Below are 25639 nucleotides of genomic sequence, written 5' to 3'. Positions count from 1 at the left end.
GGCAGGACTAGACTCAATGAGTGGAAATTGCAGAGGAGTAGATTTCGGTTGAACATTAGGAAGAACCTAACTATAAGAGCTGTTTGACTGGCACAGACTCTCCGCTGAAGGTATTTAAGCAGAGTCTGGACAGCCATCTGTCAGGGATGCTGTAGGTTCATTGTGCATGGCAGCTCCTGTACGGAGCAGGTGGTTGGACTGGATTACCTCTAAGTTGCTTTCCAGGTCCGAGTCATCAGAGCCGTTAGTTTTTAAGGGTGCGATCTTATGTTCAGACAGAAAAAAGGCTTACAACTCCCAACATGCCCTAGCTAGTTGTAGGCCTTTTTTATGTCTAAACATGCATAAGGTTGCACCTTAAATCTATTTCTATTCCATCATGATCCACTAGCAGTTCTTAGTATAGTTTATTTATGTGCCACTTTTCCACAGTAGACTGCGTTCAAAGAGGCGCATAATAAACACCAGCTTATCAAAACTCATCACATTTGAAAAAGGGATATCAACATATCAATGCATTCAATAAACCTATCAACAGTCAGATAAAACCAACATAAACATAGGATCAATTGAACATTACAATGAATTAATCTCTAGCTCTTTCATTACATGCTAGCCAGTACCAACTCACCGTTCAGGAATTACTGACCTAATGCGTCATTGTTGTCCAAATTTCACCTGCTTATTAGTAGTGGTTGCTATAATCTCATAAATCTCGGTTTTCACATAAATACGCCTTTCTGCCTGAACTGCTTTGTCTGAGGGGCTTTTGATACACTAGCACTACAAAGGTTGCAGTTATTATTTGTGTCTTCTCAGAGATTGGACACGATGGCTGTGCTTGTAGACTTCCTGATACTCACAGCAAAAGTATTTGGATACATCATCCATGCTCTGATGCGGTGGGTAAAGAAGCCTGCAAAGAAAACAGTCACAAATGAAATCTGCTTGGTAACAGGTGCAGCCAGTGCAACTGGTATTGGGAGACTTTTGGCCCTGGAATTTGCCCGACGGGGAGCTACACTTGTCTTGTGGGATATAGACAGAGAGGGCAATGAAAACACAGCAAGGGAAGTTCGCACGCTGGGAGCCAAGGCATACGCGTACGTCTGTGATGTGAGCCAGAGGGAAAGGGTCTATGGTGCTGCTGAGTACGTGAGAAAGGAAGTGGGCGATGTGACAATATTGGTCAACAATGCTGGCGTCGCAGCTGGGAAGCCCATCTTACAGTGTCCTGACGAACAGCTGGAAAAAACCATGAAGACAAACTGCCATGCTCACTTTTGGGTAAGTGTCACTCTGCGCAACACATACAACTGGAAGGCGACTCAGGCTTCCAAGTGAATAGACACGTGGATTGGGAATCTGCAAATCTAACAGCTACTTTTATGCATGCAGGGACGGCCAAACTGTAAAGATTCACTATGCTATATACAGCTTGGGATGCCAAAATTCCATCAGCTGTGTAAATGGCCTTGGAGGAAAAACTGCTACTTGCACTTTTGGAAGATGCATATAGAAGCAGTTTCGCAACTCTTGAGCTGGGCCAATATCTCCTGCATTCCAGGGAATATTTGTGTCTATGCACCTGTTGTGACAATAGAGACAGACATTTGTAGATTATGTGTTTTTCATCTGTTTCAGTTATGGTTGCTAGGAATGTAGCTGTAGAATTTTGCCCAGATTAACTAGCATGGAGAACAATAGTGCCATCTTTTTTTCTTACTTTCATTTTTCCATTGTGTGCTATTGTTATGCTGCTCAGCAAACGACAAAACTGAAGGGGCAGCAAAATACCTTGGACTGATCCAATGTTCATTATGTTTATTTCAAGTATTTATATTTCATCTTTCTACTGAAGTATTCAAAGGAGCAAATGATAAAAAGAGGAAGAAAAATACTCAACTGGCTAAGGCACAATCTTATGCATGTCTTCTCAGAGGCAATAACTCCAATGGGACTTGTTCCTAGATAAGTGTGTGTGGGATTGTAGCCTAGAACAACTATTATAAGTAAATTAAAGCCTGATCTTAAAAACAGCTAAAAAGGTAATAATGATGATTTAAAATGGTAGCAGGCCAGTGCCATCTTAAAAGATAGCACTCCAAAAATGCCCATCCACATGCAGGAAGGTTAACAGCAAAGGAGATGATTCCTGAACCCCTCTAGTCCCAGGCCATTTAGAGCTTTAAAGGCAAAAACAAACTGGTGTTCACTTGGAAGCACTGGGTTAAATGGGGCTTGTTCCCAAGTAATGATGCCTAGGATCCTGCGATTACACATCTTGGGAACCTTTACTGCATTACAACTTGGGTGGCCATGTGTGTGCTTTTACAGGGGACAGCCCTCTGTTTGAAGGTGTCCTCTATTTGAGGGGTTGTGCTCTCCAATTCCAGTTTAAAAATTAAAGATTAACAATCATAAGAACTGTTGTGCATCAACAGTTAGCACTTGGACAGGAGGCTGAACCACATAGGTCACCTGGTCACAGTCTTCCACAATATGGTGAGATGCACTGTATTTCTATTTAAATTATAATAATTATTTATACATGGGCATCTATACATATAAATTAGCATATGCATGTTATGCGAATACCTGTCTGCTGTGGTCCTCTTTTTTGGCAATTTGTAAGTGGCCACCCTACCTCCAACTCTACTCAGTCTATTTTAAAGATCTATCCACCGAACATCCATTCTAAAGCACCCTTCCCTCTATTTTGTTTTCTTCTCGATTGTAACAATTGTTTGCATCACCCTATTGTTCTTTGAAATAATAACTATTTTTAAGGTAAAAATGTTTTCCTTTCTTTGCCCAGAAAGCTTAACACAGTTATTCATAAGGCTTGAGCACACATAAAGGAGTTCTACAAAGTGCTGCATTCCACAACTATCCAATTAGGTGCTGCTTCAAATGAATTACACACACACACCCCTAGTGAAAATGGGAGTTTTTGCGACAACTAATTCAGGAAAGCAGCTTATCAGTCAGGTCCTGCAGAACATGGCCTGACTCTTGTTAATCCTACTTTTCAGACCCTGAAAAGATGAAAAGACAATCAAATAGAGGGCAATTTTAAGAAGATTGAAAGGAAAATCTTGTTACACTCTTTATCCTTGTCACATGTGCCACTAAAGCCAAACCTTTCCAAAGGAACTCTAAGTAGGCATTAGCATTTCATATCTCAGCAGGACCCAGAGAAAATTAGGAAATACATGGATGAAAGCAAAACAGTGATACCCCACCTTTAGGCATTCATTGATCTGGTTTGCATATCATGGCTGCAATTCTTGGGTTGTTTAACTCAGGAATTGTGGGGATGAGCAGAGTGTGCAAGACGCAGACTTGTTGTTTCCATGTTTAACAACCATGGAATGCCCTGTTCCTGGGTTGTTTTGTGACATGCAAACCTGGAAACTCTGAGTTGTATATGGGTTAAACAACCCAGAGTTAACCCAAGGATTTCCTGTAGTTTGTTGCTGGGTTAACTCTGGGTTGTTTAACCCATAAACAACCCAGAGTTTCTGGGTATGCATGTCATGAAACAACCCAGGAACAGGGCATACCCGGGTTGTTAATTAAAAGTGAAAATGATGAGCATGTGGCTGACATGCTCCACTTGTCCCTGCAATTCCTCAGTTAAACAACTCAGGAATTGCTGCCATGGCATGCAAACCAGCTCAATGTATTAGCTGGAACGTTATTACAAGAGCTGAACGAGTCCTAGATTGCCAGAGCTCCCAACCAAGAGTACCTCCATCTTCTCTTAGTTTGTTTACCCTCTCAGTCACTTGAAAACTGATACCAATTGCTAGTTTAGAACTTCCACTGCCTCCCTGGCATCAGAAGATGGAAATGAGAGAGTTGGGTGCCATCTGCATACTGATGACACTCTAGCTGAAATCTCCAGATAATCTCTCCCAGCAGCTTTACATGGCTGCGAACTAGCATGGAAGACAAGATGTAACCATGTGGCACCCCATAGGTCAGAGGGCATAAGGTAGAATAGCACTGCCTTCTGGAACAGACTAGGTTGGCCACTTACACATTGCCAAAAAAGACAAAATGAATCCTCCAAAATAGGACAAAAAAGGACACCAATTTGCATACATACCATGTAGTTTGGTTCTCAGGGAATGTGGCGGGAGGGGGTGGAATGCACAGGTTACAAGCAATGAACAGGCATGGTAGGTCAACTCACAGGAGGATTCCTCTAGCAATACAGGAAGGCTCAGATACTTTATAGGCAAATAGAGGACCAGTGGGGCATCTTTGCTGGTCCCAGGTAACCCATCCCTCCATCTAGATTTGTGCCTGAAAGACCAAGAAAAGTTGGGGTGCATGGAGGGGAAGTTGTAAGCAAGCATGATTTGTGACATGTCTGCTAAGGCATCAGCTGTAGCTTCCGATTTCCTGGCTTTGTAGAGCTTGAGCCAATATGAGATAGCCTTAAGTCTGGTCTTAATCCGGCAGGATTTTTTTTTATCATTGAATATTCTTATTGAACCAACAGGATGGCATAGCATGGGGCATGCAAGCATTAAAGTTTCACAGAACATTCCCACCTGATTGAGAGTTCTATGAAAATCAAAATATTCCAAACTTATTTATTTGTATCCCACCTTTCTACCAAGAAAAGTGATACTTGGTGTGGCTTACAGTCATAAATAAAACTTGATTAAAACAATAAAAAAACTCAGATGACATGTGATGGCCAAATACATGTGTCAGCAGGGGGTTGCAGCTCCACCTAATCCCCTTCAGCTCTTTCCTCCAAATGCTTTGGTCCCAGCCAGGCTCACTTCCAATATAGAGCCCAGGCAAGAGAAAAGGTCTTGTAGGGATAGATTGCAGGGATAGTAAGAGTGGGTGGGGGGAAAGAGTTCAGCATCCAGGGCCAGCCCACACATAAAGCAGGGAAGGTACCTGCATCAGGCAGTGGAGCCAGAGGAGCAACTAATTACACCATTCCCCCCACCTGCCCCACCCCATCAAGGAAGGACCTGTTGCTGCTACTCTGCCACCTCCAGCAGGCATTCTAGAGAGCCCCACCAGCTGCTGTCCCACCGTGGCATTTGCTGCAGTGAGAGCGTGACCAGCAGGGCTCTCTGGAGCAGCTACCTGCCCTCTGCTTTTCCTTTGAGATCTCCACAGCCAGAAGCAGAGCTCAGCCACTTCTTCCAGCCATGTGGATGGGTCTTGCAAGCTCTCATGATTGCTCAGGAAAACTCCTGCAAGACTCAGGAGGCTGCTTCTTCCAGCCTCATGGCTCTTCAGAGAGCTAAGGGGGGAGGGATGGGGGATTGAAGAACTGGTGGGAAAATATGGAAGGCTTACAAGATGAAGATGGTATCATCTGTAAAATTCCATGATAAAAGCACCCTTTTGCATGATAAAAGCATCCGTTTTGAAAGGATAAAAGTACCCTTCATCTGGAAGCACCCTTGTTCTTGTATCCTGCTAGAACATTTGCAAACCAAGCTGTGGAATACTATTCTGTATCAGCTATTTTCTATTTGCAGATGTCAATACATGAAAAGTGCACATGAATAATAAAATATCCAAATTCTTTTTGTACCATTTACAGACTGTCAAGGCTTTCCTTCCACAAATGATCAAGAGAGGTCACGGACACATTGTGACAATTGCAGGATCACTCGGGCTTTTTGCAACAGGTTGTCTGGAGGTTAGTAAATGACACATAAAGAGAAATCTGTAGTAACAACTACCCTTTTTGAAAGAGCCCTTTATTTATGTTTATAATCCACCAGTTCCCAAAGGTCCAGGATCACGAACAATAAATTACAAATTGCATCTCTCCATCTCTCTCTTCCTGTCATTGATATATCTTATTACAACCGAATAAAATTCAGCCAGATAAAAAAGAAAATTAAGAATTCCAAACCACTCTGTGTTTAATAGTCCAGGGAGAGTGATTGCACTCTTAGAATATTTGCCCCCTTAGAATATTTGTATCTATAAAAAGGAGTCCCCAACACTATGTCACACTGTAGTGTTACCAAGAAAGGCCATCAATGGCTACTAGGCATGATGGCTACATATTACCTCCAGTATTGGAGGCAGTGTGCCTGTGGATACCAGCCCCTGGGGAACACGAGTGACAGGGTGCTACTGCCCTCACATCTTGCTTGAGGGCTTTCCAGAGGCATCTGGCTAGCCACTGCAGGGACTGAGTAGGCCTTCGGTCTGATCAAGCATGGCTCTTCTTATGTCAACCCACAATGGGGTTATGTAGGTTAACAAGCAGGGGCAGGTAGCCAGAAGATTTGACTTTCAAAGGCTGATGAGACTGGGGTCACTGGGACATGGTTTAACCCACACCCATTGGTGTTCCCAGCTATATCAACAGGTGGCTCAGCAAGGGGGTGCTGTGTGTCTCCATGCACAGAGCACCCAAACACATTGCACCTTTGGAGTCCTTGTAGCAACATACAATTCTTCCTTCTGTGTTTCCAGCCATCATAACAGGAAGCAGTTTGCTTGATGTTATTTCTGAGCTTAATTCAAGGTGCTGGTTTTGACCTTTAAAGCCCTAGATTACCTGAAACTAGGGCATCTCTTTCCTCCCACCCAGTATCAACCTACCTGAGAACTTCATTCCACTATGGAGTCCCTCCTCCATCTTCCCCTTGACATCTGAAGCATGGTGGGTGGGTACAAGGAAGAGGTCTTCCTCAGTTGTATAGCAACTTTCCTGCAGGGGTTCGGTGGGCCGCAAGGATTAATTCCATCATCCATTTAAGCAGGGATGGGGAACCTCTGGCCCACGGGCCTAAGCCAGCCTGTTCCATCCCATCCGGTCCATGGAGCTTCCTTGGATTCCTCCAGGGGGTGGGACTTGGCCATCAAGCCCTTCCCCTGGAGAGATCCCCATTATCTCTGATCTCAGATTGGAGATAACAGAGGGTATGCAGGTGGCGGGGTACTCGGCCGGACTGGCACTGGGAAGAGTTGCTCCTCCTAGCATAGGCTGAGTCAGTTCATGCACTGCCCACTGCCCCATAAGGATGACATGTACCACATAAAGCTAGAGACTCAACCATGCTGTGCCTTCCCCCATTGGCAAGGATGTGGAGAATTCCAGCCAGCGAAATGTCCCCAGCCTAGGATTGAAGTGCTCCTCCAGCTCCCACCTCAGATGTCTTGGACTACAATTCCCAGGATTCCTGGCCACGCTGACTGGAATTGATGGGAGTTGAAGTCAAAAACATCTGGGGAAGGCTGCCATAACATACCAAATAAAAAGGATCTATAGTAAAGCAACGATCGTATTGCCCAGCATAGATCATGGGCAGCTTTAAATCAAGCCACTGGGGGGCTATCATCAGGAGGTTTGGGGTGCGGTGTCATCAATAAGCAGATGACATGCAGCTCTACCTCTCGTTTAAATCTTCACCAAGGTTAGCCGTAGAGTCCCTGTCCAAATGTCTGGAGACAGTAGGTGGCTGGATAGGGAGGAATAAGCTGAAGCTGAACCCTGACAAGACTGAGGTACTTTTGGTGGGAGACAAGAGGAGGCTGGGTGATGCTGGCCTGGTGTTGACTGGGGTTTGGCTACCCTTGAAAGACCAGGTCTGCAGCCTGGGGGTCATTTTAGACTCCCAGCTGTCCATGGAGGCTCAGGTGTCAGCCGTGAGCTGGACGTTGTACCAACTCCATATGATACAGCAGCTGCGCCCCTACCTTCCATCTGCTCCCATTGGTAGTACATGTCCTGGTCTCCTCTCATCTAGACTACTGTAATGCGCTGTACCTGGGGTTACCCTTGAAGATGGTTTGGAAGCTGCAGCTGGTGCAGAACGTGGCGGCTTGCCTGATTAAAGGCAGCCGACAGCGTGATCACGTCACTCCAGTGATGAAGGAGTTGCACTAGTTACCAGTTGTTTTCTGGGCCAAATTCAAGGCGTTGGTTTTGACCTTTAAAACCCTATATGGTTCCGGCCCAGCCTATCTCAAGGAGTGCCTCCAGCAACACCAGACAGGCCACTCAACAAGATCAGCCTCAGATGGCCTTCTCTGTCCCATCAGCCAGGACCGCTAGGCTGGTGAGGATGAGGGAGAGGGCCTTCTCTGTGGCAGCCCCCACTCTGTGGAACTCCCTCTCTAGGGAACTCCGCCATGCCCCCTCTTTAATGAGCTTCTGCCACGCATTGAAAATGTGGTTGTTCAGGCAGGCATTTGGGGTGGGCTAGGGAAATTTTAGAAGATGTTTTAATGTGTACTTTTATTGGTTTTAAACTGTTTGTATTATTGTACATCACCCAGAGTGGCCAGGTGACCGGCCCGATGGGCGATTAAGAAATTTAATAAATAAAAAAAACACACTGGATTGGTATGAAGATCCCATATCAGAGACAAAGCCCATCCTCCACATTGTCTGTAGGACCTAATGCTGGCCAATACGGTGGTGTGGCAGCTTTCCAGAAGGAGTGGATTCATGGGGGTGGGGGATTTACAGTGTAACTTCAAGGAAACATTTGGCTTTGGGCTCCACAGGTTAAGCCAGGAAGATGCTTGTAATGAGGAAGTGCTTCTTGTTTCCTCAGGATTACTGCGCTAGCAAGTTTGCTGTGGTTGGATTCCATGAAGCTCTTAGCCATGAGCTGAAAGCCAAAAGAATCAATGGTGTGAAGACTACTCTTGTGTGTCCTTATTTCATTGACACTGGCCTGTTTCATGGCTGCGCCATCAGGTACCAACTAACACTGGGTTGTACATTGGAGAGTGCAGTTGCACTCAGGTCTTACTTGTGGATCTCCTGTTGGCAGCTGGCTGGCCGCTATGTGAACAGAATGCTGGACTAGATCAGATCCTTGGTCTGATCGAGCATGGCTCTTTTGTTCTTACACAACATTACTCTAACTTGATTTGAACAACAATGGGTTAAAACTGGGTTGTTTTACTCTCACTAATCCAGAGTGCCAGGTTTGGATGTCACAGAGCACAAACCAGGAATCCTAGATTGTTTATCAAAGCAGAAGCAGTCAAGTGGTTGGTTGGGAGGCAGCACGCTTGCTCCTGCATGGTCCTGACTACCCATTGTCAATATGTATGCACATTTGCGGCATATTTCTAATCAGCTCAGCTATTGTTCCCATTTAAATGGGGTGGGGTTGGGAAAAATGATGCAATAAGTACACAGCAACATGAAGTGAGGCCTTTCAAACATGAGGCATCACTATTTTTGATAGCATCCTCAATGTATATGATGCTTTAGAGAACATAAGCAAAGATGACAGATACCCTGTCTGAAGGAGATTACAATCTAAATTCTGGAAGAGGGAGAAAGGAGAACAAGAAAAAGTGTGTGGGGGAGGGGAGAAATGCCCTTCTTTTGATAACTGACCCCTCCCAGAACTGTTTAATGCTCCAAAGGGAAGGGGCTGTTCGCACAATTCATGGCAGGGTTCCTCTAGCTACATGGATTCCTTGAACTCACCTTGTACAGACCAGAATCAGCAGATCTACATTTAGACTTCTTTACAGCAACTGTCCAACAGTTCATGTATTTCTGCGGTTAATCACATTTCTAGCCTGTTTGTAGTAACTGACACAAAGCATTTAGTCGGAACTTTGTGAACGAATACAGTGGCTTGCATCCAATGGGCTCATTTGCCAACGGGAGGGAACCACTGGTGGGATGGATCTCCCTCTCCCTACTGCAGCCCCCCAAACTCCTCCAGAGCAGATTCACAGGATAGGTGAGGTGCTGCAGCGGGCAGGAGACATACATGAGGTGCTGCAGCAGGGAAGGACCCCCATCACAAGAGTGGATCTCTGCACATGGGTTGAATATACCCCAGTGAGTGGTTCATCTGCTAGGAAAGAAGGAAAATCAGGTGATGACCCCTCTAAAGGCCCATGGCTTTGGCACCCCAGCAAAGAGCTAGATCACACAACTGCCCCAATCCAGCAAGAAAGATTCCAAAGCACAGTTAATGTCAATGCTCATCTGGTCCTCCCTAGGAAGCTGCATCAGACGATTTGGCAATCTGGGCCAGTACTATTCTCTGCTCTTGTTGGCAGTGATTTTCCAGAGTCTCTGGCAAAGGCCTTTTCCATCACCTGCTACTAGGTTCTTTAACTGGAGATCCCAGGGACTGAACCTTGAACCTTCTACATGCAAAGCATATGCTCTACTCCCAAACTATGGACCCTTCCCCATTGAACTTGATGGATGTGTCTGATGTAGTAGATGCAAAATCCTGCAAATTTCCATTTTGTCTTTGTAAGAGACAGACATCAACACTTACAGCTGCCAAGAGACTTGAAAACATGTTTACCCACAGGACGCAAGTCAATGTTACTTTCTCAATACTTTTTTTTTTCCTTCCAGGCGAATGCTGGAAGCCCTACTTTCTCCCTTAAGGCCAGGCCATTTTGTGGAAGCAGCAATGCAAGGCATACTTTGTAATCAGCCTATGATCTGTGTCCCCAGAGTGATGTATCTTGCAGCCATTGCAAAAAAGTAAGTTGCCATTCTGGAAATGGCAAACATGTTAACTCCTGCCCATGAGACAATATCTCTTCAGGATGCAGTTTGTGTGTTGGGGGCGGGGGGAGCAGCTGCAAAAGCCAGGCTTCAGTGGGAAGCAATGTATTACACAGCATTGATAGTCTACAGCAAAGTAAGGCTACAAGATCAAGTTCAGTCCTGTGCAAATATGAACATTTACAGGCTAACCTGTACTGTTTTCAGTGCATTTTTCTCTAATGTGCATTTAATAATAGAGACAGCATTCACATGATACAGTCATTCAGTGACCACAGGAACAATTGCAATTTAACAGTGGAGAAAAATGTGTACCAACAGAAGTTTTGCATTAACTATGAAGCGCTTTCATGGCAGCTATCAAGGGTGGGTAGAATTTCTGGGTTGTAGTAGCCACAGATTATCTGCAGTTTAGCTGAATAGAAGTACTAGATAAATAAAATAAGCTCCCCACCCTCCAGTAGGTCCTTGGAAGACCCTACCAAATATCTAGCTTGAGCTGGTTGAACATGCAGTTCTGGTGACAGTCCCTACTGCCAGCGCTTCAACAGAATGATGCACAGTAGGGGCAAGATGGAAAGAGGGTCAGATAAAATTATTTGTGCTTCACACAGAAGGCCTTTTGGCTCTTCTCTTGCTAAGATTCTAAGAAAAGCGTGTGCTTTTAACCACATTTAACTTGTGCTTTTAACCACTTGTGCTTTTAACCAGCTGCTCTTTTTCCTTCTCCCCCCTTCTTCAGCCTTCTTCCTTGGGATGTTCAAGTCCTCATTCAAAAATTTTTGGGACTGGACATGTGTTTCCCACAAAGAGCAGCAACTTACCACAACTTAGCAGAAAGAAAATGAAGTCAGTATCTTCGTACAGAACACCTGGAGCAAAATTTTTCTAGTTCTATGGATACAAATCAAGTTTGTGGCACTTAGTATACAAGATTAATTGGAATATTCTGGTTTGAAAAACAGGCGAGGTGTACATGAGCCCTCTTTGTATTTTTGTCTTTGGCTGCCAAGCAGTATGATGGGCAATTTCTTTCAACATTTGTACATATCGACAGATCAAATAGAATCTGTGGTGGTCTACCATGACTCACAAAGTGACACTGCAGGTAAAAACATTTTGGTTTTTTTAAAAGCATCCTTATTTTGAATATTCCATTATACCCTCAGTTATATGCCAAAAAATCTTCCCAGGCAGCTGGTTTGATAAATATTTTCCTGCTCTATGGCTTAGTAAAGAGGAATTTAGCTTCCTGTCACACAGAGAGATAATTGAATTGAGTTCAATACCAGCCTTGGAGGTAGCCTAGAATAATGGATCAGATGTATTACTGCATTATGTATTAATTCCCCTGATAACACTTCAGTATCAACTATTTTCCAGCTGCTCACTTTAACTGGCAGAACAGAAAGGAGTAGTAATATAGCCCAGTATTTTTGGAAATCAAATTTAATGGGGAAAAATGGGGACTGGTAATACCAGCCACACAGCTTTCTTGCATTCCTAGCAGGTCAGGCAGAACACATTCCCTGGAGTTTATCACAATTGCTCAAGGAACTAAGCCTATGAAAATAAAACCATTATGCATTTTCTGTCTTGTCTATCTCTTCTTCAAAGCTATCACAATTATATACTACTCTCACCTCATCCTGTGGTCCAGTGCAACTTCATTCAGGAGAGGCAATTAAGTGGAAATCCATCTCAATATATAGGGAGTTGCTGTGGGATTGCATCCATTGGCTGTCACTCGGGGGTTTCACCTCTTACCGCCCAAGAAGAACACCGCAAGGGGAGACCAGCCTGGTCCCAAACACTGGCCAGAGAAGGAACAGCTGCAGGAAGTTGCCCTTCCCTGCCAGAAAGAACACCTAAAGAAGTCTTCCCCAAACTGGTGCCCTCCAGATGTTTTGAACTACAACTGGGTAGTTGGCTGGGGCTGATGGGAGTTCAAGACCAAAACACCTTGAGAGCACCAGGTTGGGAAAGGCTGACCTTTAGAGATTTTGTAACTGAGAACAATTGCCTGAGGATGAAATCCAGCGAAGTAGTTCTGCTGACAAAACTGCTTCTATCAGTGGAACTGGGAGAGGGGTAATTGATCCTCCAACCCGCTGCATGCCATCAAAAATCTACTCTGGAGGTTGAGGTTAGAATGGAGGCCCCTACGGATGCAAACACATTAAACAGAATATACAGCTAAAAATGAAAAAATGTTTAGACTATTCTTATGTCAGTATGGAGCTTCACTTCCCTCCTCCCCCATTCCCAAGCCACTCAGGTCATAGCAAGAACAGAGATTGAGAGACAGAGAGAGAGAGACAGACAGACAGACAGAGAGACAGACAGACAATGAACAAACAGACACAGAGAGGACACAGACACACACGCGCGCATACAAGAAAGCAGAAGTGCTTTCTGTATACACAACAGGGAGGGGGATTGGTTGCAACACAATGCTTTTAATGCTTGTGAACATTATCTAAAACAATGTGAATATTCTCTTTTGCCAAGTAGACCATTAACACTCTGGAAAATGGCATATACAAGAAGTAGCTTGCAAACAAGGCATTTTGTAAGGGCCTTGAGAAGATTCACCCTACTCTACTCATTTCTTCAGGCCTTGCACAGACCCCATTAAGATGAAAAATCATGCAGTGGTTTCCACCTAGATACCATCTGACTGCTATTTAAAATGGCTCGTGTAGGATCCTGTACCCATGCACCTCCTGCTGATAAAGTTTACTATTGCTATGGGAAAAAATAAAAAGAATTCAATAAACAAAACACCGTGGAATTTAGAAGTAGGAAAATTACAAGGTTAGCTTTGTGCATCAAATTCAAGCTAATAAAAAAAAGGCCACGGAAACAAAGCCCTTGGATCTAAAGCTCCAAGGAACCGGTGACAAACCCTTGGAATTCTGAGCAAGAGGAAGTTTCCCATTTACATTTGTGCTGCAACAGCTCCATGCAGACACCTTACAAGTTGTGGAATCAATGGACTGGGAGGTCAGAGTGACGTTAGGACAGGAATAAGCTAGTGTAGTGGTTAAGAGCATGGATTACCTTAGGCAAGCAACATTCTCTCTGCTTCAGCTTTCCAGTTCAATATATGAGAATAGCCTTGGCCTAACTTATAGGATTGTTAGAAGGATTTCTAAGATAATGTAGGAAGGATAATTTTATATTAACAATTATTTTGAATAGCCTCTTTTTTTTTGTCAGTTTCCATAGTAGATCTCAGGGTAACCATCCATGATCCAATTTATTAGCTTTAAAACTTAGCCCATGTTACCACACAAAGCTTATTTTTACTTTTTAAATCTCCTAGAGAATTGCCATTTAAGAATAAAAGCAACTTTTTTTTTTTAGTATTTACCATTTATTGGACAAACACTACGTTTTACTTACATTCCATGGGGAGAAAAAATTCCAGCGTAAACAATGAACTGAAGCAGTACTTAACTTGCAAGGCTATCGTGCTTTACCTGGACCATATGCAAAAACTTTATTACACACATCACTGTGTGCAATAAACACAACATCAAAAGCAACACAGTTTATATATAAACATAGGTAATTTTTTTCAGCCCTACATGGAGATGTAATTAAACAGTGTAAAGCACTCAAGGAAAATCAATCTGCAGTTTTATATGCACTACATTGAGATCATATCCTGTACTGTACTTAGTTTGTGTGCCTTTATATACAGACACACACACAATTTTTTTAAAACAAAGATTAGCGACCATTTAAACTTCTGTTGCATTTAGATTTCCCTCCCTCCTCCCCACCCCTCAAAAATATTCTAGAAATCAACGTGATCAAATAAAGTTTAAAATTCCTAAAATGTATAATTACATTTTATTCAACCGTTTGATAATTAGGCTAGGCTTGCCTAACTGACTTTTTTAATTAAATGGTAGGCACACAGTTTGTTTCCAGTGAAATTATTTTACAATTTCATTAAAAACAAAAGATTGAACACATACATGGATATGATCTTCCCAAGTTAGTTCATAGGTAAGTGTGTCAGACAACCAAGTTTCTAAACTGTGCTATAGTTCTAGGTACAATTAAGAAACTTTTTTTAAATGAAAAATTTATAGTGTCATTCAAAACAATGCAATGAAACTAAAAATTTTATCACTGTTTGAAAAGCAACGGTTATGATTTAGACACTACAGTGGGTTGTAACAACTGTAGCACTCTAAAACAGTTAGGTTACATTAATTAGGAAGCATTTGATTTTCTCTGGTGCTTTCAGGTTTGGGTCCAAGTCAAGCCTTTTTAGGCAGTGGTGTCCAGTGTTTGTCCCAAAGTGTTTGAGCTAGCCGGTTTGAGGAGAGGGTCACTTTCCATTTCTTGCTTCACGCATCTAGAAGAATGAAAACGGGTTTCTCAGAAGAGCACAGCTGCTTTGGATTACACAAAGATTGCAAAGATAGACTTGCGGTTCTTCTAAACTCATGTTCCTTTTGAAATAGCAACCATTCCTTTGAAACAGCAAACTCCCACCATCATATTTATCAATTTGCTTTAAGTGTGCTGCCAGCAATGCAATAAAACCACTTCTGGCAAGAGAAACATGCTCAGCTAAAACAACACAACAAAGCCCTTCCTGAGAATGGGATGGTTAAATGATGTTCTGCTTATGGTAACACATTCAAATAAATATGAATGACAGGATATTTTGTTGTAAAGCCGAGGCAGGAGCCATGATCCTGGGCATAAACCTGTTTCCCACCCATACAAAGGTAATAAAGCTTGCTTTTTGTAACTTTCCATATCAATCAGGGGCAGGCAACTTATAGGCCAGAACATCTGGGGGGCCACAACTCTGAGCCCTAGCCAACATAGCTGATGGTGAGGGATGCTGGTAGTTGTAGGGCAAACCATCTGGAGCGCCACAAGTTCCTCTACCCTAATGTAAATAAATGTACTTATCTAAACAGGCAAATATTTTTGCGACCTTGTCTTATGAGCATTACAAAGCTGGGGCTGGGTTTTTGTTTATTTAAGTTAAAAAGCAGGGGAAATGTTAGCAAAGATCCATAATTTTTACTCACACAGACATTGGTCCATTTCCTGTTCTTGGCATCTCTGTACTCTGTTGGTCCAACTCAGACAGCAATTTTAAGATGTTTAATGCAGCCTGGAGGAGAAAGATCTCATTTAAATTCTGTATATCACTTGGGCATATGTTATTGTATGTGACTGGAATAGTACTGGGCAATGTAAATTGGAACTGCTCAAAACACAGATAAAAGTTAGCCTCTCTCACAGTAATAAAAATGTTTCTAATACAGAATTTTCAAGGCATCAATTAGGGCACTGTTCAGTTTTCCCACTGGAAGGAAAACTGTCCCAACAGCACACTGCAGAGCATTTTTCATGGACAAACTAGCTAAGTAAGGTCTAAGTTATCAGAAATCTAGCCACGTAACCAGAAGCAATTTAGGTTTTGCTGAGATTGCCTTACCAAGAAAGCAGAGGAAAGAAACACAGGTATCATATACTTTCTTTCCTGGCTGTTAGTACAGTGTGAGCAGCAGGACTATGGGGAAAATGCCACAAGCATTCAGACACTATAGCTGAAGGGATTTTGCTCAGAGGTCAAGATTAAGTTAGATTTGGCGTTTCGCCCTGCAAATAGCATCTAGGTCATAGGTCTGCAAACATCCTTCAAATGGTCTTATTCACAGTATTTTTATCTGCTGTAAACATCTTTTGCACATATCAAGGCCTGATGCCAGATCATACGCATAGGTTGCATGGGAAGCAGAATTCAGCATTTTAAGAATCTCAAGTTTCCAGGTTTAAAAAAGCAAGTCCTTTGGCTTTGAAACACGTGCAATGGCAAAGCAAACATTTGAGCTCTCTCCCTCCATCCATCCCACCACCATGTCCCTATGAAGGTGTTTGGGTGGAGTGGCTCGAACACTTTCATTACTTGATGGCGGTGATCAGTTTGAGTCAGTAATGATTTGAAGGGGCCATTACGGATCTATCATGGCAGACAGAACTAGCACAGCAGTAAGAGCTTCAGTGGAGTCAAAATTCACACATCCATCTGCCAGTCTTTAAGTGTATGTAATGAAGAGGTGGACTTCCAATGCCCACCCCATTCCAGCAGGTGACTACAACCACTGGCTCAGGGCCCTCTGTACAGATAGCTTCTTAATTTTCTTCTTAATTAAATCCAATCAGCCTTGCTAATCAGGGCAGACCCAGAGACCTGTGTCTGCTTGTTGAGAAGACAGGAGACAGGCTGGCTCAAGAGAAGGAAGCACCTCCCAGCCCGACCCCTAGCCAAATCTTTCTTATAGGAAAGAGCCTACCACCTAGTGGAAAGAGAAGGGAGCACCCTGGTGTTCTGGACCTCTGGGTAGCAACAAGAAAGAACCACCAGTTTATGGCTGGTGAAACAACCTAGAGGGCTTTGGACACACAGCTTTGCTGTAGAAATATTAAGAGATGACTGCAGTGCAGCCTGGGCTCTATTGGGTATACTATGCCTTCACCACATGGCGCACCAAGGAATTTTGGTATAGGTGGCACCACACCATACCCAAGACCTCTGAGCAGTCAAACAGAAGCCTAGAATGGCCTGAGGGATTTCCTCCAAGCAGCACCAGGCCTCCTCTCATCTGCTCCAAGGTCTCTATTGCTGCTGGCCCCATGTGACAGATATCTCTGAGCTCAGTGATTTTGCCAAAGCCTAATGGATCTTTCCAAGTTAATATAATAGTCTTGCTCATCCCTAGTATACAGTAATTCAAGTGCAGAGAGACCCATGCATTTTACATACATGACCATGAGAACAAGGCCTCAGCGTAGGAGGAATATTCTGTATTTTGTAGCCCAACATCATTGCTGGCTTTAAATCTTGACACAAGGTCAGAAGTCAAGACTTCTACCACAAAAAACTTTATGATGCCACACCACAGGTTTCTCTTTTGTAAGAGCTCAATATATTTGAGCAGTGCATGTATGACGCATTTCCAAGTTTTAATCCTAGGTGGCTCACTAAAGGTATATTACAGAATTTACATTTATAGAAAATTGTGAACAAGCACATGTATAGCAACAGATAATAAACATTTCACAAGTTAACTTCCTACACTGCCCCATGTCTTTCCATCAGGATCGACATCACATGCAGTTTCCACTGGACTAAAAGAGTAAAAACCTAGGGATGCTTAATACAGATTTTCTGACCTCTTTACTCTGAATGTATAAATTCTCACATATACGGATGCTGCGAGCATCCATCCGGGGGTGGAGTCTGATGAACTCCTCCCTGCTTGGCCCCCCCGGACTCGGCTGACTGAGCTCCCACCCCCACCCACCAAGCTGCCAGGACTTATAGCCCTGCCCGCAAGCGTCCACAGCAAAGTCACAAACGGTGACTTCCTATTTTTTGTAAATTAAATCTTGTGCACAATGGCCAGCAATTTCCAGAGTGTGCACACAGAGAATTATACTCAAAAAGCACTGTGAATCACCCATAAACGCAAGATTCAGGGGGTGGGGGGTGTTGAGCATAAGTCTATGTGCACACAGATTTCCGATCACCATGTTTCTTAAAAACATGGCAATTGCGGAGGAGGAGGAGGACACCTGGCGGACGGGCCCAGGCAAGATGCGGGGCGCTTGCTGAGTGGGGGAGGTCAAGCGCAGTCCGGGGACTGGTGAGTGGGGGCAGGGGCTGGGCAGGCATCTGAAGAACCTGGACGGAGGTGGGTTCTCACATCCCTACTCACGTATCAGGAGGAAGTTATGCAAACCATTAAGACTGCAATTAATGTATATAAATCAATTCAGATGATACTTTTGGTTCTCTTACCATATCATGGCAAGATTCAACATCCTTTCCAATTCCATGGCTGATCAAGGGTGGCTGAGAGGAACAATTTATAAGAGACACAAATTCATTCTTGTTGTTTTTGGGGAAATCTTTGTATTCAACCTGAGAAAGAAAAAGTTTCAGTTATTTCTAAACAAGTGTCCCCAACCCATTCACAATGCTGAGTATCCAAACCCTCTGGCAAGCAGCATGCCTGGCTCAGGCTCCCTTCCCAGAACTCTCATTCTGTTACCTTCTCCAAATCGCAGTTTGGAGAAGGTAACAAAATGACTTTCTCCCAAGCAGAAGGAGACTCCTGTTTCTTACATTCTCCAAACGCAATGCAAAGGAAAGATCTCACCTATCTCCCAAGCTCTCCTTCATGTATGGAGGACTGTAGGTGGGTTAGCTGTATCTACAAACAATGGATGGCTAATATCCAGCTGAAAATTAGTGGGGCCCCACTTCAAAAGGCATACATGTTTTTCAATCACACCAAATATTTACACGACTGGAGCCACTAAAAACATCTTGGCTTTTCTATAAACAAAGAAACCTAGCAGCAGCTAGCTAAATCTATATTGAAAAGATATATATCCATAGTCTAATGGCTTTATTTCTCTGTTTGTAATTTGTTTAGTCACTTCTCCCTTCAAGACTCTCAAGACTCACTTCAGTTGGCTTTCTTGATCATTTCCATGTTCTTCGAAGTCCCCCATGGATGGCATCCTCCCTATAACTGTGTCAGTCCCAAACTTCTCCATCTCTTGCCCATTTCGCAGAGACTATAAACTGATGGCAGTGGCAAGATCTCTACATTTTGCTCCAAACCTAGTAAACACCTGGCACTAAAACCAAGTAGCAGTAATTGTTTGTAAAATTGTAAGAGCTCAAAGCACTTCATGAAAAGGGCAATATGAAGAAGGAAAGCAGTAACTTCCAGTAATGGAGTCGATATTTTAAATTCCTCAAATGTAGGATATATTCAAGCCATATGAATGCAGTAATGGAAATACAAACTAGGATTGAATGTGAATACACAGATCTAACAGAGCATACCTTGTAGAAACTGTTATGCTGATCTACATCACTAGGAGAATCATGTTTGAAGATTGCCTGCACCTATATGAACCTGCCTTCACACTCACCTCAAGCTCCAAGACCCTGTTCTGTGTCCCCTTACCATCATGTGTATAGCAGGCGTGCACTAGAAGCAGGGCCTTTTCAACTACAGCACCTAAATTAGGAAATGCCCTCCTGATCCCTTTGCTCCTCTCTTTTCAGGAAATAGTAAAAAAACGTGTTTCAGCAAGCATTTGGCCCTGTATAAGCTGAAAGTTTAGGTGCTGGTAGTGGTGAAGTCCTTGGAATTTCTCTTCTACTCTCTGGACCACCAAATCAAAACACATACACCACAGCTGGGCTGTTTTGATATTGCTTTAAACCAAGGGTGAGCAACTGTGGGAAGTCTGGGGACCATTTTTGCCTTCTGGGCCCCAACCCCTGTGGCTGTATTCCCCCCCCTCCCCGCCAACCTGTGCAGGTATAAAAAAAAATAATTAAAATATGGTGTCCTTAGTGGCTACCGAGCTCCAAAAAGGTCAACATTCACTTGTTTGCAAGCTAAATTTGACCCTTTTGGCACTCTTGTCGCCACTACGGATGTCATCTCTCCCCCCACTAATGTTTCCCTGAAATCTGGGGGAAGTGGGACCACATGTGGCCTGTGAGCCATGTGTTGCTCACCTGATTTAAACCATTACTTAGAGGGTTAAATTATTTTGATGTCAGCCACATTTGGAATTCCTAGATCAAAAGGCAAGATAGAAATTTTTGTAAGGTAAATGAAATGTGGTGCAGCTCTTGCTGGACTACTGGGTGGGCTCTGCATGTTAGAACGTTCCCCTATATGTAGGAAAGTAGTATATCAGGAAGAAGGTTCTTGTTTAGCATGTCAAGGAGAACACTACTTTCCCACAGGCAGAGTGATGTTTTAAATTGGGGGACACTCTATGAGTAAGCCCTCCCCTAAAGTGCTCTGCAGTCCAGCAAGAGCTGGTTACATAATTATCCTGATCATGTAAGATCAGTACACTTTTGAGAATGGAAACACAAATCAAAAAATGTCTCAGCAAAGGAAGTCATTCAAACACACTTCATCTGCATGAGACTTCTTGGAAGAGGCTCATCAGCAGTGAACATGAATGGAGGTTGTCCAACAGCAGTGCTGATGAGTGGGTTGCAGGTCTAGAGAATGTACTAGAAAAATGTAGCACAGGAATAGCCTTCAAGGCTATCTATGCCATAGACCTATAGTAATAGGGAAACTTTCCAGCTTAAGGAAGAAGCTGATGTGAATGAATTGCTACCTTCCTCCAGAAGAGAAAGCCACATGGGCTTTATAGAATAAGGTATTTATCTCGTAAGCCAAATCCTACCAAGAAAGACACCAAAGTATTCTATTTTCAATCAGTTTACCTGAATTCCCTGAACACCAGAAAGGTAGTCCAACTGTTCAGAGGGTCTAGTGAAAGGTCCATGGGGCACATGACCCGAGGAGCTGTTTTTTAAAATGGTCTCAGCTGTAGGAGAAGTGCCACCATATAATAGCTCTCTAGCAATCATGGCTGTCACTGTAGCCTTGGCAGGATTGGGGGCTGCCCTATTGAACTCTTTGGTGTGATGTCCTTGATTAACTCCTACAGCCTGCGCAACCTCAGGGACCATGGGAAGAATGCCAGCAGGAAGCTGCTGATGGCTGAGATAAGGCATCCTGAACTCATCCTCTTTATTACCTAAGAGACAGAAAAAATGAGTAGAGCTTCATTAACTGGCAAACATCTGTCACGCATAAACTTGCAGGTCGCTGAGCACCACGTCTGACCCAAACACTTTCATGGCCTTCTGAAAGATGCTTGTGTACCTTCTGGGGCCACTGTGTTTTGTTTTGTTTTGAAAATGATTTCACACTGCTTCTCTCAAAGACTCAAAATGGCTTATAAGAAATAAGGCAAACACTGCAGATAAGGCATCTCTGATATACGCTGCTATTTCTGAAAGTTTTATTTATTTATTTATTTATTTATTTAATTTCTATGCCGCCCAATAGCCGAAGCTCTCTCGGCGGTTCACAAAAATTAAATCCAAGCAACACACAATAAAACAATTTAAAATATACAGAACATTAAAACCACAATATAACAATACAACCACAATAAAACCTAGCAGCAGTACAGGAGTTTAAAATACAGATTTAAAACAGCAAAGATAAAAATTTAGAAAGCTAAAATGCCTGGGAAAATAAAAAGGTCTTCACCTGGCGCCGAAAGGAATACAATGTAGGCGCCAGGCGAACCTCACTAGGGAGCTCATTCCAGAGCCGGGGTGCCACAGCAGAAAAAGTTTTCAAGTGATCTGCCATTTCCAAACAAAAACAAATCAGTATTTTAATCAGCGTGGATAAAAATCAATCTTTAAATCAGATTTCTTAAAGTTTCAGCTATAATACATTTCTTTTTAAAATAGCCAGGTTTAAAATTAAATCTGAACTTAATGCAATATATAATCTTTCAAATGTGAACTTATGATCCTCTTATGAAAGACTGCTTTTCTTTGTGAAGAATGAACTGTGGAGGAAAAATCTTTAGTTAGTTACTAAAGCACAATAATTCACGTATTTAGATCAGGGGTTGGCAACTTGTGGCCCTCCAGATGATTTGGATGTAAGTCCCAGAATCCTTCACCTAGGACTGATGGGAGATGCAGGCCAAAACATTTGGATAGCCACAAATTGCTCACCCCATATTTAAATTATGGCTTGATACTGGGGCTCCAGGAACTGGTAAGTCAATGCAGATGTCCACAAATCTGAGTGACCCTTTACTCCTATTTTATGCCTAGTGAACTAGCTGACCTCTGCAGTTGGCTCTAGCTCACTACTCCAATTGTATATATTTATGACTATCTACCAAAGAACATGAACATTTACCTTTCATCTCATGGAGAACACTGCTTTGCCCAGTAACTACCACCAATTCTTGCTTCTGGTTGAGAATAGTTTGTCATGGGACAGGGCAGTTATATGACAAAATTTATGTTAAAAAAATATGATTCTTGTGCTATATGTGTCATATGAGTGTAATTCTAATGCAGCTTCACATAATAATGAGCATCTAGTTAATAAGCAATGTATTGTATATCAACTTTCTAAAACAGTAAAACATTAAGTTAAACTTATAAAGTGTATACTCTGAGATCATATAAAGAGTCAGTTGAAGTTTTTAATCAATGTTATAGCTACAGAAACAAATTAGTATGTACTTTTATTTAGGAAGTATCTAAACAATAAATGTTTATAGTAATGGTTTTATAGTAATGGTTTTAAATCAATCCACCCTGATACAGCTTTCATACAAGGCATGAACAAAATAAAATAACTTACTAGTAGGTGTTTCTTCAGAGCCAGGTTCAAAAAAGGTTACTTTTCTTCCATCACCTGGCTTCTTTACTGGCGTCTAGGAGAAAAGATATTAACATTTGATATCCCATTAGCCTGAATGTGGAAGGCAGGTAACAACTTAGTGTCTAAACCAAAAACATCCTATCTTGGTCTAACACACACCCCTTCCCCAATATCAACATATAAACTCCTAACAAACTAGGTCTATTCTCTGAACTGAACAGATACCCTGATGTGCCCTGAGCACCAACCCACAAAATATTAAGTCAACAACTCTGTTGGGGCAAGTATCTTGCTGCACTCCAAGGACCACACTGAAAAGTATCAATATCAATATCAATAGTGTTGAAGCAGATTTAATTTGCATAAGAACTGCACACAAGGACCTCCTCAGCCAGCTGAGGAAGAAATCAAGATTCTGTGTCAAAGCTTTTAAGAAGGCATTAAAAACAAGGCAATGCAAAAAACGAAGCAGTGGTTTCTCTCTCCTTACTAAGCTCATTACACTGGCCTCAAGCCTTCAAACTCATTTTTGCAACAATGAGGGCTAGAAAGTTGCAAGACATGAACTTCGAGATCTCTGATGTGCGTGTACAGTCCCCAAGCTTATTGGTGTTGGGGGACTTCAATGTACATTTGGGGGCCGTCCTCACAGGGGCACCTCGGGACTTCAGGGAGACCATGGCTTCCTGGGAGCTGCACCATATTCCAACTGGGTCCACCCATGTAGCTGGTCATGCTCTAGACCTTGTGTTTGTTTCTGGAGAAGTGGGGAGTGATCTGGAAGTCGGGGGTATATCTACCACCCCCTTGTCATGGTCAGATCACTATCTGGTGATGTTGGGACTTCGCGGTTCCACAACCCTTCTGCAGGGGTGGAGGACCCATTAAAATGGTCCGCCCCAGGCGTCTTATGGATCCAAATGGATTCCTGAACGCGCTTGGGGATTCTCTGGAGCACGCCAACAGCCACTCGGTCGAGACCCTGGTGGGTGGCTGGAATGCCGCAATCACTGGGGCATTAGATCAGGTGGCTCCGAAACGCCCTCTCCCCCTGAACAGGGCTTGGACGGCACCATGGTTCAATCCGTAGTTAAGAGCTCTGAAACAGGAGGTGAGATGGCTAGAGCGCCGGTGGCGGAAGTCTCGCTTCAAAGGTGATCAGACATGGGCTAGAGCTGTATCTTCAGCCTATCACGTGGCAGTGAAGGCAGCAAAAAAGGAATATTATGCTGCCTCTATCACGTCTGCAGAGTGCTGTCCCAGGAAGCTGTTCCAAGTGGTCCGGAGCCTGGTCAGTCCAGTTGCTCTGGAACCGCTGGAGCATTCTAAGGCCTTCTGTGAGGCCTTGGCAAGGCACTTTGCAGATAAAATTGATTGGATTAGGAGTGTTATTCCATGCATGGTGGATACAGTTAGTGAGCAGGAGGTGGTCTGTGGCACACTGGTTTTGTGGGAGCGGTTCCAGCTTCTTCCTCCTGATGAAGTGGATAAGGTGCTTTCATCTGTAAGGCCGACCACCTGCTTACTTGATCCTTGCCCATCTTGGCTCATTATGAGCTGCAGAGAGAGGCTGGGTGAGGGGATCAAGGCGGTGGTGAACACCTCCCTTGAGGAGGGAGTGATGCCATCAGCCCTCAAGGAGGCAGTGATAAGACTGCTTTTTAAAAAGCCCTCCTTGGATCCCCAAGTTCTGAACAACTTTTGCCCAGTCTCGAATCTGCCATTTTGGGGCAAGGTGATTGAGCAGGTGGTGGCGATGCAGTTGAAGGCACACTTGGAAGAAACTGATTATCTAGATCCATTTCAGTCGGGCTTCTGCCCTGGGCATGGGACAGCAACAGCCTTGGTCGCCTTGGTGGATGATATGAGGAGGGCTCTGGATAAGGGCGAGTGCTCCTTCCTTGTTCTCCTCGACCTCTCAGCGGCTTTTGATACCATTGACCACGGTATCCTCCTGGACCGCCTGGAGGGGTTGAGCATTGGAGACACCGTATTGCGGTGGTTCCGGTCCTTCCTCTCCGGCAAGTCCCAGACAGTAGCACTGGGAGAGGAGGTTTCAGACCCGTGGCCACTCAGTTGTGGGGTGCCACTGGGTTCCATCCTCTCCCCGATGCTATTTAACCTCTATGTGAAGCCGCTGGGGGCTATCATCAGGAGGTTTGGGGTGCGGTGTCATCAGTATGCGGATGACACGCAGCTCTACCTCTCGTTCAAATCTTCACCAAGGTTAGCTGTAGAATCCCTGTCCAAATGTCTGGAGACGGTGAGTGGCTGGATGGGGAGGAATAAGCTGAACCCTGACAAGACCGAGGTACTTTTGGTGGGAGACAAGAGGAGGCTGGGGGATGTTGACCTGGTGTTGACTGGGGTACGGCTCCCCTTGAAAAACCAGGTCTGCAGCTTGGGGGTCATTTTAGACTCCCAGCTGTCCATGGAGGCTCAGGTGCCAGCTGTGAGCTGGACAGTGCTGTACCAACTCCATCTGATACTGTGGCTGCGCCCCTACCTTCATGACCATCTGCTCCTATTGGTAGTACATGCCTTGGTCTCCTCTCGTTTAGACTACTGTAATGCGCTCTACATGGGGTTACCCTTGAAGATGGTTCGGAAGCTGCACCTGGTGCAGAACGCGGAGGCTTGCCTGATTAAAGGCAGCCGCTGGCAAGATCTCAGCACTGGAGTGCTGAAGGAGTTGCACTGGTTACCAGTTGTTTACCGGGCCAAATTCAAGGTGTTGGTTTTGACCTTTAAAACCCTATATGGTTCCAGCCCAGCCTATCTCAAGGAGTGCCTCCAGCAACACCAGATAGGCCACTGA

General features: G+C 43.7%; 2 protein-coding genes across 19 annotated transcripts in view; one reads left to right on the top strand and one right to left on the bottom strand.

Moving 5' to 3' along the window:
* The first annotated feature begins 823 nt into the window (after positions 1-823).
* On the top strand, positions 824-12105 carry LOC146348819 (retinol dehydrogenase 10-like). Its single transcript, XM_084854104.1, has 5 exons — positions 824-1287; positions 5588-5686; positions 8568-8713; positions 10358-10489; positions 11256-12105. The coding sequence occupies exons 1-5, from the start codon at positions 832-834 to the stop codon at positions 11359-11361; spliced, it is 939 nt and encodes a 312-aa protein (XP_084710230.1). The 5' UTR covers positions 824-831; the 3' UTR covers positions 11362-12105.
* Positions 12106-12954: 849 nt separating this feature from the next.
* The window catches only part of STAU1 (staufen double-stranded RNA binding protein 1), a 53430-nt gene continuing 40745 nt past the window's right edge, over positions 12955-25639 (bottom strand). For 17 of the 18 annotated variants that reach the window (XM_084854090.1, XM_084854094.1, XM_084854097.1 and 14 more), the window contains 5 exons: positions 22801-22873; positions 20838-21154; positions 18360-18482; positions 15580-15665; positions 13758-14888 (listed from right to left, as the gene is read on the bottom strand). In XM_084854090.1, the coding sequence (XP_084710216.1) occupies positions 14801-14888; positions 15580-15665; positions 18360-18482; positions 20838-21154; positions 22801-22873 (687 nt within the window). In that variant the 3' untranslated portion in view covers positions 13758-14800. Of the gene's footprint in view, positions 14889-15579; positions 15666-18359; positions 18483-20837; positions 21155-22800; positions 22874-25639 lie in introns of all 18 variants that reach the window. The other variant, XM_084854092.1, reaches the window with a different exon arrangement.

Source organism: Heloderma suspectum, chromosome 4 (genome assembly GCF_057233095.1).
Source record: "Heloderma suspectum isolate Gila_16-S chromosome 4, 16-S_ref, whole genome shotgun sequence".
Classification (NCBI taxonomy): Eukaryota; Metazoa; Chordata; class Lepidosauria; order Squamata; family Helodermatidae; genus Heloderma; species Heloderma suspectum.
This window is presented reverse-complemented; position numbering and strand designations above follow the sequence as displayed.

Coding starts and splice junctions, on each gene's coding strand:
- LOC146348819 (XM_084854104.1), top strand. CDS start 832: ATGGCTGTGCTTGTAGACTTCCTGATACTCACAGCAAAAGTATTTGGA. Junction 1,288..5,587: donor ACTGCCATGCTCACTTTTGG/GTAAGTGTCACT, acceptor TACCATTTACAG/ACTGTCAAGGCTTTCCTTCC. Junction 8,714..10,357: donor TTTCATGGCTGCGCCATCAG/GTACCAACTAAC, acceptor TTTTCCTTCCAG/GCGAATGCTGGAAGCCCTAC.